The sequence below is a fragment of the Microcebus murinus genome, unplaced genomic scaffold, assembly GCF_040939455.1.
Source record: "Microcebus murinus isolate Inina unplaced genomic scaffold, M.murinus_Inina_mat1.0 scaf003_hap2_Mmur4.0, whole genome shotgun sequence".
NCBI lineage: Eukaryota > Metazoa > Chordata > Mammalia > Primates > Cheirogaleidae > Microcebus > Microcebus murinus.
The window spans coordinates 536,410-549,056 of NW_027438949.1; the positions used below are offsets into that span (position 1 = coordinate 536,410).

A 12,647-nucleotide genomic window follows, 5' to 3' on the forward strand; every position below is an offset into this window, starting at 1 on the left:
TCCCCCGCGGTGCGTGCACAAGTGCGCGCGCGTGTGTACCCGCGCGTCCCTGGGCATTGCCTCACCTGCACAGATAGGGGCAGGTAGGACCCTGCCCCTATTGCCACAGCCTGGAGAAAGCCCTGTTCAGTCTCGAGGGTCTCTCCTGTTGACCTTTTATAGACACAGCCTCCTCCCACCTCCTCCCAGTCCGTGACAAGCAGTAATCTGTTCTACGTGGCCATAATCTCTACAGTAATCTGTTCTATGTGGCCATAATTTCCTCATGCTTTAGCATTTCCATTCCATTTATGGAACCACACAGCACGTAGCCTTCTGGGGTGGGCTTCTGTTCACCCGGCCGAATGCCCTGGAGATGCCTCCTAGTTGTGGCCAGTGCTGATAATTGTTCCTCCTTACTGCTGTGTTTTCATTTAGTGCACGCTTGGGGGAACCACGGTTTGTTTGAGCGTCTGCCCTTTGAAGGACAAGTTTCTTGTTTCTAGTTTTAGACCGCTGCAAATAAACCAGCTGTGAACGTTCACGAACAGGTTTCCCTGTGATCATGTTTCCACTTGCGTCTTCAACACCTGAGGGTGCAGTGGCTGGGTCCTTGGGAAGTGGCTGTGCAGTTTTAACAGAAACGGCCAAACTGTCCTCCAGAGCTGCTGAACCAATTAACATCACCACCCTGCACATTTTTAGAGCAAATGATGGGAAAGTTTTTATGAAACGTTATTTTAAGCAACACCGTTTTGTTTTCCTCTTTGATCCTTCTGTGTAGTCACCAACATCGGCATTCACAGTTTTTAAAACCCATAATGCTATACACTTTTGTTGTGGTTTTCTTTTCACTTGGAACAAATCTTCGAGATCCTTCCATGTCAGTACACAATCCTCTAGCTAGCTCATTTGTCTCTTGGCTGTGTGGTATTTGATAGGATCCCTGAACTGTTATGCCATTTACATAATGAATTCCCCATTTGATGTGCTTTTAAGCCATTGTCATGTTTATTTTGCCTCTGCTATGAATGCTGCACCCAACAGCCTTCAACACGTGTCAAAGCGTCATGTCAGTCTCTCTCTAGTATAATCACCTCTCCGTGGAACTACCGGGTCAAAACATAACGTGCTTAAAACTTTTAACAGACACTGAGGAATTGCCTCCCCCAAAGACCCTGGCATCCTACGTCATCCCTCCTCACATTGTACACACAGTGTTTATCCACAGCCTCAGCGACACCTTTTGGGTGAACAACTTTTTATAGTGTAGAGAAATTGGATGGGAGAACCAGAGCTTTTTATTCTTCCCTTCTTCCTGCCTTCCGGCTCCCGTTCCCCTCCCTACCAAAGTCACTGGGATGTCTCCTCCAGCCTTAAATTTCCACATATCCTTGGTAAACATGCAGTGTCATTTGGAAATACGCGTACGTTCTTGCCCACCGTAACTGTCATCGTGCTGTAGTCTCATTCTGCTGACTGCTTTTCTCATTCACCAGGGCATCTCAGCTCTCTCCCCGTGGCCCTGAAGACACATGGGCGATGTTGACGCTCCTGCACAGGATTTCATCACGTGGATCCAGCATATCTGATCATCCCCACCCCAAGTTACGAAGCCCTAGTGCTTCAGCCCCTGCTGTGCCACAACCCATGGCCCAATGGCCATTGCATTGCATGTCACCTTAGCGACCTGAGAGTTTCTCTTGGTGACATAGCAAGGGGTAGGATTGCTGGGTCAAAGGGCATGGACACACTTTATTCCAATAAATGCCACCCCTCAGCTTTCCAGACCGGCTGTGGGGTTCACATCCCACAGGCACTACCCGAGAACGCTCCTCCTCCCACAGCACTCTTGGAATTATCCACCTTCTGATGTTTGCTGTTCTGCTGGGCATAAGGTGGTATCACCTTTTCTTTGATTTTGCATTTCTCCGCTCCACCCTGGGCTCATCGAGCATCTCTCTTCACAAACTCATCACCATCTGGGATTCTGAGTCTGGGAACCACCCGTGCCCTGCAGGAGCTTGTCATACACCATGGCTATCCGTCGTTTGTTACCTAGGTTGCAGATCTTTTCTCTCAGCCTGTCTCGCCTGAACAGCTCTGCTTGTTGTTTCTGGCTGTCAGGTAGCTATACATTTGTATGTGAGCAAATTTATTGAAGTACTGGTTTATGATTTCTGGGTCAGGTATCTTTCATGGTGCTCACCCCCCAAAACATCATAACACTAGTCTGTATTTTCTTCTGTAATTTTCACAGTCATGATTTTGCTTTTAGCCATTTCACCATCTAGACTTTACAGTGTGGCTGTGCTGTGAAGGAGGCTTTGGGGCAGACCCTGGGGGGCTTTGCAAACACCTCATGGGGTCGTCCAGCGCTTTCTTCCCCTGCCTCGGAGGGCCACGGGTTCAAGGTGGCCGAGTTGCAGAGCGGCCTGAATCCTGAGCCATCTCTTGCAGCAAAGGAGGTTTGGAAGAAAACCAAGGGTGGCTCCTGGCACAGTCAGGGTCTGTGGGTCTCAGCAGCTGGCTTCAACAGCAGTGGCTAATAACGGTCTGCCTTCCTATTTTCTGCAGGACAGCCAATCACCTCCAAACCATTATTCACACACTAGCCTCTTCCCGATGATCGTCACTGCCATGTTCACACTAAATGCCCATGCATCCGTGGACTGCCTCTCAGTCAATGCCCTTCAGCGAGCATTTGCATCTTGTCATACCTAGTGGATCTGCCGGCTCCCTCATTATGACGTTTCGGACGGTTTCTGTCATCCTTGGTCATTTTGTTCTCTGAGTGAACCTTCCCATCTGCTTGTCTGGCACCATGAGACACCTACATCCCTCGCTTCTTGGGACTCTGGCAGGGAGATGGGAAGTGCCTGATTGTCAGCATTGCTTTGCTCCAGAAGACCTTGGACTTAGTCCAGGTAGGAGGAATCAAATTCCTCTGCTGCCCGCAGCTCCGCCAGCAAGCACTTCCTGCAGTGCCGAGCCGAGGCTGGGAGCGAGGAGCACCGGACATAGTCTCTTACTTCTGGGACTTTCCTTCCCATCGGTGAGACATGGCCAAACAGCTCCTTCCACAGTGCTGTGCTCAGGGTAGGGCCGTTGCCCAGGTCTGGAGAAGAGATGATGGAGTCTAGGGTAGCAGTGGAGAAACCCGCTTGAATTTGCTTGCGCAAGGGAACGTCTATTGGAAGGATCTGAGGGTGGCTCATAGGCAGGAAGGACAAGAGAGAGGCGTCCCCACGAGCTGAACCAGCAGGTGGAAAGCGGCAGTTCTCCTCTCCTTGCCGTCTAGGGTTGCCGGATTCCTGGGTGCCTGTCTGGGCTCCCGGGTCCCCATGAGTCCCTGCAGGCCTGTGTGCGATTAGCAAAAGGCACCTGCCCTCTTGGCAGGTACGCAGCTGGAAGCGAGGACACGGGAGGGATTTCAGCAGTCCCCTCACTCCCAAGGAAGGTGTCCTTGTGCAGGGAACAGCCTGTGCAACCTTCTGGGGGTCCTGGGCCTCTGCCGCATCTTCCCTCCACCTAAAGTGGCCTGGAAAATTCAGAGAGTGAGGAGACTCTGGGCAGGATTTCTGAGTGTCCGTTGCAAATTCCAGGTTGACCTCAGCTGGGCGGGTTGGCCCCACCGGCCCAGTGCAGCTGTGGCTGGGGGTCTAGGTCACATGAGCCAGTGCTGACTAGGCAGGGATCTCAAGGGTGGCGCCTCTCAGGCACCCAGCGCTTGTCCTCTGGTGCGGGGGTGGGGAAGTGGTGTGTGTGTCCCCAGTCCAGATTTTTTTAGTTTTTTTTTTTTTATTAAAAAATATTTTATCTATTCTTTATTATTATTATTTATAAACCAGGAGACCCCCAGGGACCCAGTCCAGTTTGGAAGAAAGCAAGGAAAGGAGCAATTATAAGACCTTGGGTTGCATCATTTCAAGCATACCTGGGCCACAAGTAAGTGAGGGCAGTCCCTGGGGGACTGGGGGACAAAGAGCCAATGAAAACACAGAGGGGTGAGCAGGCGCCGAGGCTGGGGCTGCACAGGAGCAGCAGGCTGTGCTTGGCTGTCCAGGTGCTTGAGTCTTGCTGGCCTCTGGGACAGGAGGCCTTGTGGCCTCAGATGGTGAGCGAGTAGAACTGAGCTCTCCACCTAAATCCAGAGTTCCTGATGCACTACCTCCGGGGTGGAAAGGAAGAGTGGGCTGCAACTTGCCCCTCGGCACAGGGACCCAAAAGCCAGCAGGTCCATCTCAGCTGGGGTCTGACCGAGCAGGCGAGAAAGACTGCCTGCCTTATAACAGGTGCTCTGAGCATCTGTGAGCAGGGCCTGCCTTCCCACGGGCCGTGGGCAGAAGCTTCGTGTCTCTGCGAACCCCTGGCTGAGAGAGCTCCTCGCTTCCCTAGTGTGGTCATGCTGCCGGCATCCCGGCAGAGCAAACCCGCCCTCCCTAGAGGGGACACTTCGCCCCAGGATTGCCACACGGGACTCCCAGAGGTAAAGCTGAAGATGGCCAGCAACCTCACGTTGACTGCGCCGGCCACCATCCTCAATGTTCAGCAGGTAGGTCAAAGAGCAAGGATAGACCGACCTGTGGACACTGCAAGGAGATCTGCTGACAGGATTATCAGCACCGGCCAAGAGTGTTTGCTCTGTGCTGGGCAGTGTGCCAAGTGCTTCAGCAGTACTCATCCACTCCATCCTCACAGCAGCCCTCGGAGGTTGCTACCAGTGTTAATTACCCCCATGTTCCAGATGAGGACATGAGGGAAGCATGACACAGAAGGCTTAAGTCGCTTGTTCAGAATCACTAGATGGCAAGTAGCAGAGGCAGGATGTGGATCAAGGACATTGGCCTCCAGGGCCTGATCCTATTCCCGACTATGCTCTACTGCCTCCGGCTCCCCCTTCCCTCCCTCCAAGGTGTGTGTGTGTGTGTGTGTGTGTGTGTGCGCGCGTGCGCGTGCGTGCGTGTGGAGTGGGAGGGGAGCCTGGCTGAATATCCCCCAGGCCTTGGGCCATCACATGAGAAAGGGAGGAGGATATGAAGAGAACCCAGTGTTCTCCTCTCAAGCTTGACTGGGTGAACTTTACCAACAAAGATTCACATTACTTTTGAATTCTCATGAGATCAGAGAGCAGTTCTCATGGATGTTTGCAAATCGTTTTCGTAACTGTGATGTCAAGCTACTCGGACTCCTCAGGTTTTTATGTAAAAAAAAAAAAATTTTAATCTGAAAACCCACTCTGAAAAAAAAAACATAAAAAAGGAAAAAAAAATTTATTTATTTAGAGACAGAGTCTCACTTTGTTGCCCAGGCTAGAGTGAGTGCCGTGGCATCAGCCTAGCTCACAGCAACCTCAATCTCCTGGGCTCAAGCGATCCTACTGCCTCAGCCTCCCGAGTAGCTGGGACTACAGGCATGTGCTACTATGCCTGGCTAATTTTTTGTATGTATATTTTTAGTTGGTCGATTAATTTCTTTCTATTTTTGGTAGAGACAGGGGCTCGCTCACGCTGGTTTCGAACTCCTGACCTCGAGCAATCAGCCCGCCTTGGCCTACCAGAGTGCTAGGATTACAGGCGTGAGCCACCACGCCTGGCCAAACATTTTTTTTTTTTGACACAAGGTCTCTGTTGTGCCACCCAGGCTGGAGTGCAGTGGCAAGATCATAGCACACGGCAGCCTCAAACTCCTGGGCTGAAGCAACCCTCCTGCCTCAGCCACCGGAGTAGCCGGGACTATAGGCGAGTGCCACCAAACCCGGGTAATTTTTAAATTTTTTTGTAGAGACGGGGTCTTGCTATGCTGTCCAGTCTGGTCTTGAACTCCTGGGCTCAAGAAATCCCTCTGCCTTGGCTTCCCAAAGTGCTGGGATTACAGGTGTGAGCTACTGTGCCCGGCCCCTCCTCGGATCTTTAATAGTCTCTGAGACACAAAGAGTATAAAGATAGAAATGAAGGAAGAAAAATAGGTATAAATAAGTTTAAATGTCCAGGCAGATTTGAAAAAGAAGCAAGCAGAACTTTTAGAAGTCAAAAAGCGTAGTCATGGCGGTGAAAATCTCGCCTGATGGAGTCAACAACAAATAGATGCCACTGAAGAGAGAATCAGTGATCTGGAAGATGATGCCAAAGAGATTTCCTCCTGGCCTGTTCTCCTTCATAGCTGATGATAGTGCTTCCTCCTTCCCTGAGAAATGGCAGCAGCCCTTCCTCAGAGATCTGAGCCCTAGGTCTTCAATGCTCCTCATGCTTGCTTCTAGGCTCTTGATAACCTCAACCTCTTCCCCTGCCCCTCGGTCTGGGAGTGGTAGCTTCTTCCTTCATCCAGTTCAGTATCCCTTTTCACATGTTCAGCCCTCAAAACCCCAAGTAAACAATCCCTTAAATTAAGTCCCCTAGAGTGTCGGTATGTTTTTTGTCTCCTGAGTGGTCCGTGATTAACCCCGAATTGGTCCTGGGGGAGGTTCCAGAAGACAGGCCTACATACGTGGAGTTTTGGGATGGGTCTGGTCATGCCTTTGGGCTGGAGTGCAGGGCTGAGCATTTTGCCAATGGAGAGCAGGGCGCTAGTCATCCATGGCCTGCAGTAGCTTCACAATTAATCCAGCTACCACCTTTGGCTGACTGGGATCATGGACCAACCGAAGCCAGTGCCTGGGGAGCTCACGTCACTGCTGCACCCGACTGTCATGGCGGCCATGGAGGGCTGTAAGGACTGTGGTGTGGGATGACTTCTGTGGGTGTACCTGACTATGTACAGTGAAGACATGCTGACCTCGGGTTCCTTAACTCTCAGTTCAAGTCACAGGAAGAGAACCAGAGGGCTTCCAGGACAGCCCTAACATTCTCTTACTCCTTGTACCTGCAGGGCTGAGTGTTCTGACACTCACACACGAAGTTGAATTGTGCGAGCGACAGAATACCAATGTGTTGAATCCCCAGCCTCACCACATTTCTCATGTGTAATGTAAGCAGTGATTGGTGAGGATTGGGACCTGGAACCTGGAACATCTTGTTGGCTTCGATTGAAGCTGAGACTCAGGAAGCTGCCACTCCCTCTGAGCCTCCCTTGCCAGTGGAAGTGGCTTGACCTCTTGTGTCTGGGGGACTGGTGTTCCTTTGCTGGAGAACTGTCACAACTTTGCCTGGGCAGGACCCTTGTATGGGGACATGCCTTACCCATGAGACCCTCCATAACTACAACCTGATGCCATCAGTCCCTTAAGTCAGGTGCTATGTCACCTCCCTCCAGGTGCACAGTAATGGAGGTAGGGCATCTCGTGCTTGTCGGTATGTAGCACCAGGTCCACAGTTGCTTTCTTGCCCTGACTACTTTGTAATTCTGCTTGCCTGTTTTCCTCGCCCACATAGGGATCACGCGTAGATCATTTCACGTTTCCTTAATGTAAAAGCCAGAACTTTTCTAATTCCAAACTCAGCCTGGCATGGCAAGGTAGCATAGTGGAGCGGAAGAAGGAACCTCACACGATGTTCCCTAGTAAGTCAGGCCACCCCACGGTGTTGTGGCTCGGGTGCACGTGCCATGCTGGGAGAACTCAGCCCGGAGACCTCAGTTGGTTTGGAGCTCTGAGTGTGACGAATTCACGGCTCTCCAAGGCTTCCCTTCCGCTTTCGGAGTCCAGCAGGACCTGGGTTGCACACTCCGCCCCCACCCCACCTGCACCTCCATCCCCTTCTCCCTCTGTTTGGGGCGTCCTTTCGCTCTGGCCATACCTCTGCCCTCCACCGCCGTTCAGCCCGCCGTCAGAAGCAGTGCCCGCGAGGTAGCGCCAGAGTGGCTCGGCTCCCCAGGGGCACAGGGACCTCATGGCCAGTTCAGCTTAAGCCCCTTCCCGCGGGAGCGCTCATCGGCGCGCGGGCGACGCTGATTGGCTGTGGTTGAGCGAGTGACGGGACAAACCCCTATGACGTGACCGGGCCGCTGCCCGCGTGTGGTTTGGTCCCAGTCGCCGGCAGGCGGGCGGCGCAGCAGGCGCAGGCCGGAGCGAGGCAGCATCAATGGTGGGTATCGAGGCGGCTGGGGCAGGACAGGCGAGCAGCCAGGGCTGCAGAGGAGGTGGGCTGGCAAGTGAGAGGAAAGGCGGGTCGGAGTTGCTGCCAACTCCAATATAATCCCAGTGATGTTGGGAAAGAACGTGCAGAGGGTCGGATGGAGTGGGACAGCCGGTATCCACAGCCCAGGTGTGGCTGTGAAGTAGGAACCTGTGAGGTAGGCAGAGTAGGCCTAAACAGGGACATTTCGACACCATTTCTAAAATTCTCACCACAATCCTGTTAGATAGTATCACCATCAGCACCATCATTCCCTTTTGCAGATGAAAAAACTTGAGGCAAAAAGGATTCCCTGGTAAGGGATTTCCTTAGGTAAGGCCTCACAGCCAACAAGTAGCACGTTTGGGGATTAAAGCTAGGCATGGGACACCACCTGGGCACCTGAGTCCCTGCTGAGTGGCTTTTCCATGGAAGGGAATCAGAGCAGTACGTAGATGTTTAAGTCTGAGGGCCGAGGAGGCTGGCCCCAGAAGCCAGGGTCCATGGCATTCTTCGGGGTGCATTCATGAGTATTCTTGGGACAAGTTTGCAATGACCCTGCCTGCATCACTGTAGTATAACACCTTGGCTACTCAGAAGCTACAGCCAGGCCAAGCTGGCAAGAGAGCTCCCTCTTCTCCAATGATCATAGCTCCTGTACCCCATTACTTTTAACTGTCCTACTGTTTCTGCCCATAACCTTCTAGGGACCTGAGTTGAAGCTTTGGGGCTCTTCCCTGCATTTTCAGATTGCACTTTAATTACGGATATTTGTTGCTACATTTAGGCTGCCACAATGCCTTTGTGTACACTGTTTCTGTTGTAGATATCACAAAATTTGTCATTTTACATCTGAATACAAGCAAGCACGGCCACTCATGTTCTGGTTTGTCTATTAATAATGGCTTATCTTATAGTACATGGCCCTTTACTGATCACAGAACACCTTCACAGTCATTGTATCACTTACTCACAAAACTTTATTTAAACAACCCCCACATAGAAGAGGCTTTTAAAAAAAAAACACCCCCACAAGCACTCAAAAGGGTAAACATAATTGCCATATGACCCAAGTGAAAATCTACATCTACCCACAAACTTGTATATATGAATATTCAGAACAGCACTAGTCACAAGAGACAAAGGAAACAACCCAAATGTCCATCAACTCATGAACAGCTAAAGTGTGCTAGATCCATAACATGGAATATTATGTGGCCAGAAAAAGGAATGAGGTTCTGACACATGCTACATAGATGAACCTCAAATGCACTCTGCTAAGTGGTATGAGTCCCTTTACATGAACTATGCAGAAGAGATAAATCCACAGGGACTGAAAATAGATCAGTGAGTGCCAGGGGCTTGTGGGGGTAGGGAGAATGGGTAGTGACTAACAATGGGCACGGGGTTTCTTTTTGGGGTGATAAAAATGTTCTAAAACTGAATGTGGTGACACTTGCATTACTAAAAACCACTGAATTGTACACTTTATTTTTTTGACACAGAGTCTCACTCTGTTGCCCAGACTAGAGTGCCATGGCGTCAGCCTAGCTCACAGCAACCTCAAACTCCTGGGCTCAAGTGATCCTTCTACCTCAGCCTCCTGAGTAGCTGGGACTACAGGCATGTGCCACCATGCCCGGCTAACTTTGTCTATATATTTTTAGTTGGCCAATTAATTTCTATTTTTAGCAGACGGGGGTCTTGCTCTTGCTCAGGCTGGTTTCGAACTCCTGACCTTGAGCAATCCGCCCACCTTGGCCTACCAGATTGCTAGGATTACAGGTGTGAGCCACTGTGCCTGGCCTCTAGTGTAATTCTAAATTTAGTTTTGAAGCTCAGGTCCATCTTTATCTGGCTGGTACTTTTCTTGTATTCCAGCCACATGATTTATGTGCTCAGATGACAGGAAGGAGTTGGCTTGGGTTAGCTTTCAGGCTGTATGCTGTTGTCTAGTGAGTGGTTCCTCTGCAGCCCATTTTCCTTTTCCAGGTTTACTGCTGGGGCCATGGCTCTCTCCTGGTTTAGATAGGAGCTCCTTCCCTGTTTTGGACTTTACCACAGAGAAACTGAATTGCACAGAAGAAACAGACTGAATAAAGTAGCTGGTTTTGAGATGCTTTATTAACATTGAACAGTATAGTGTGGAGACTACAACTAGTTGTGCTCTCATCTCTTCACAGAATGGTCACCACAAGCAGCACATGACATGCTAACAGCTTTTGCTGCTGCTTCACAGCCTCCGAATTGTGGAGGGGAGATGAGGCCAAACATCGAATAAAATTACAGGGCAACTGCAGTCACACGTTACCCAGGAAACTGCAGGTAGGAAGGCAGAGCATGGAATCTCAAACTGGGAACAGCAGTATGTATCATGGCGCTATAGCACTATAAAAGTTACGTTGTCTCTGCTTGCAAGGGAAACACACATTTAAGAAACTGGTACTCTACATTGATCCTTAGCCCAGTCATCTGTAGTCTTGTCAGAAAATTTAGTATCAGGTGGTTGCTTTGTTACCTATTTTGTCACTTAAAATCTTATTACTCACTCTAATGATAAAAAAAGATAACACTTGTATATGCAGTTATAGTTTAAAAGAAAAATAGTTAACTTGAATTTCTGAATTAGGAATGAAGAAGGGTGTTACCTGGCTTTGCTTTTAAAAAGAACAAAACAGTATGTGTTTTAAAATGATGGTTTTGGAACAAGCATAGATGTAAGGTAAACATTTTAATTCACTGAAATGCATTTCACGGCCGCAATAATGTGTCTGGCACTGATCCCAAACATATCCAGCAGCTCATCCGGCTTCCCATTCCGAGGCACTCCCGACACCGCTAGCTGATGAACCAGGATGTCAGGCTCCATGGAGATGGCCGCACAGACAGCTTCCCCAATGCCGCCTGGGGAAGCAAGAGACACTGGGATCTTTTCTGGAAGTAGCTAGTTAGCCTTAAAGCTCCATCATATAGAGGCTTTTGAATTTGCTGGTACCCAGGGGAAAATTTTTTCACTAGTCATTGATTCACGTAAACAGTCATTCTCAGACTGGCCCAAGGAGTTCTTATGCTAAAGTGCAAGTCTCCAAATTGCTCCCACTCCCACCTACAGCAGGCAATGCTCTCAACCTGGGCTTCATGGATGGGGAGTTCAGATTCTCAAGGCTGTCAGGGATCTGAAAACGATTAACACACTGACTGCCATACTAGGAAAAAATTTTTTCCTTGGGGCCACGGTGTTTTATTATGAAAAGAGAATAAAAACTTTGAAAACAAAACGATCCTTTCTACTTTAATGAAAACATTTGTTATTTTTTAGTTTTCTGTGTGTTGAGTTATATGCAACTTGAAAAATAGTTCTGGAGGTTCCTAAGGTGAAGAGATGTGTGAGTTACATATACTTCACGAGGCCCCACACTCAAAACTAGCATGTTAAATACAACTTACATGGCAATTAATGTGTTAAAACAAACAAATTAACTGTACAGAAGAGAGTCACCAGCAGGCCTGAGGCTGCTGGCTCGTAAGGTTGGTCCTTGGCTGGTGCAAGTTCCCTCCACTGCTGTGACACTTTCCCTACTGATGAGGGCGGGCCCCGCACCTGGAATGTTTGTACAAACAATGTGGTTTATGCCAAGCACCTGCTTTCTTGCTGGGAGCTGGGAATTTTTGGTACATGCCTGGCTGAAGCTGCCAACATGACCAGACCCTGATAAAAACCTGGGGTGCTGAGTGTCTAGTGGGCATCCCTGGGCAGAAACACAGTCCACGTGGGATGTGTTTTGTTGTGCCCCTCATGCGGAAGGGGGAAGGGGGGAAACCTAAGGCAGGGCTTCTCCAAACTCCACCCATGGCTCCTCCCCTGACAGGTCCTGCCACATGCCCTTTCTCTGTGATCAACCTTAGCTGTGGAGTGACTGTGTGCCAGGTCCTGTGAGTCCTTCCAGAGAATCACACACTGTGAGTGCGGTCCTGGGGCCCCTGACACATGATGAAGTTCTTCACTGCATCACATTGTCTGCCCTCCTTAACTTTCCCAGGCCTAAACATCACCCAGCTCCCTCTCACTGGCATACTCCTTTTCTGTGTTTGCTGTGTTCTCTGCTTACATTGCAAGGCACTATTCCCACTTTTTTAGTGGGGGCAAACTATTAATCATTCAAAACTCAAATTGTAAAGCTTTTCATGACTCCTTCCTACCCACAATGTTGACTTAGCTACTCCTCTGTGTTGCCACTGACCCCCTTGGTGACCAGGCACTGTGCAGTCTGCTGGGGACACACAAATGCATATGAGCACGGCTCCACATTTAGGGAACCAGTTCAGGCGGGTGAAGAGAGACCCCCAGATTGCTACTCCTGCAGAAAGCAATAATGAAGGTATCCTGCCTGAGGGGTAGGGCTGCCACAGGTGATGCCCAAGAGAGCAGGGCACATCTCTAATCAAGGGAAACACCATTCCTAATGCCCACACACACCTTCTGGGTAATGATCCTCCACTGTGATGACCCGGCCGCCTGTAGCTTTTGCACTGGAAATGATGGTGGCAGCGTCCAGGGGTTTGATGGTAAACAGGTCGATGACACGGATTGAAATATCTGGAGAACAGCAATAACTA

General features: G+C 49.9%; 2 protein-coding genes across 4 annotated transcripts in view; one reads left to right on the plus strand and one right to left on the minus strand.

Moving 5' to 3' along the window:
• Positions 1-7,909: 7,909 nt before the first annotated feature.
• Positions 7,910-12,647, plus strand: part of TEX28 (testis expressed 28) — a 67,691-nt gene continuing 62,953 nt past the window's right edge. For both annotated transcript variants that reach the window (XM_012757286.2, XM_020285020.2), the window contains exons 1-2: positions 7,910-8,000; positions 10,214-10,355. The gene's annotated coding sequence lies outside the window, so the exon portion shown is untranslated. The remainder of the gene's footprint in view (positions 8,001-10,213; positions 10,356-12,647) is intronic.
• Positions 10,623-12,647, minus strand: part of TKTL1 (transketolase like 1) — a 40,107-nt gene continuing 38,082 nt past the window's right edge. For both annotated transcript variants that reach the window (XM_012757285.2, XM_012757283.3), the window contains 2 exons: positions 12,508-12,627; positions 10,623-10,934 (listed from right to left, as the gene is read on the minus strand). In XM_012757285.2, coding sequence (XP_012612739.2) covers positions 10,762-10,934; positions 12,508-12,627 — 293 coding nt within the window. In that variant the 3' untranslated portion in view covers positions 10,623-10,761. The remainder of the gene's footprint in view (positions 10,935-12,507; positions 12,628-12,647) is intronic.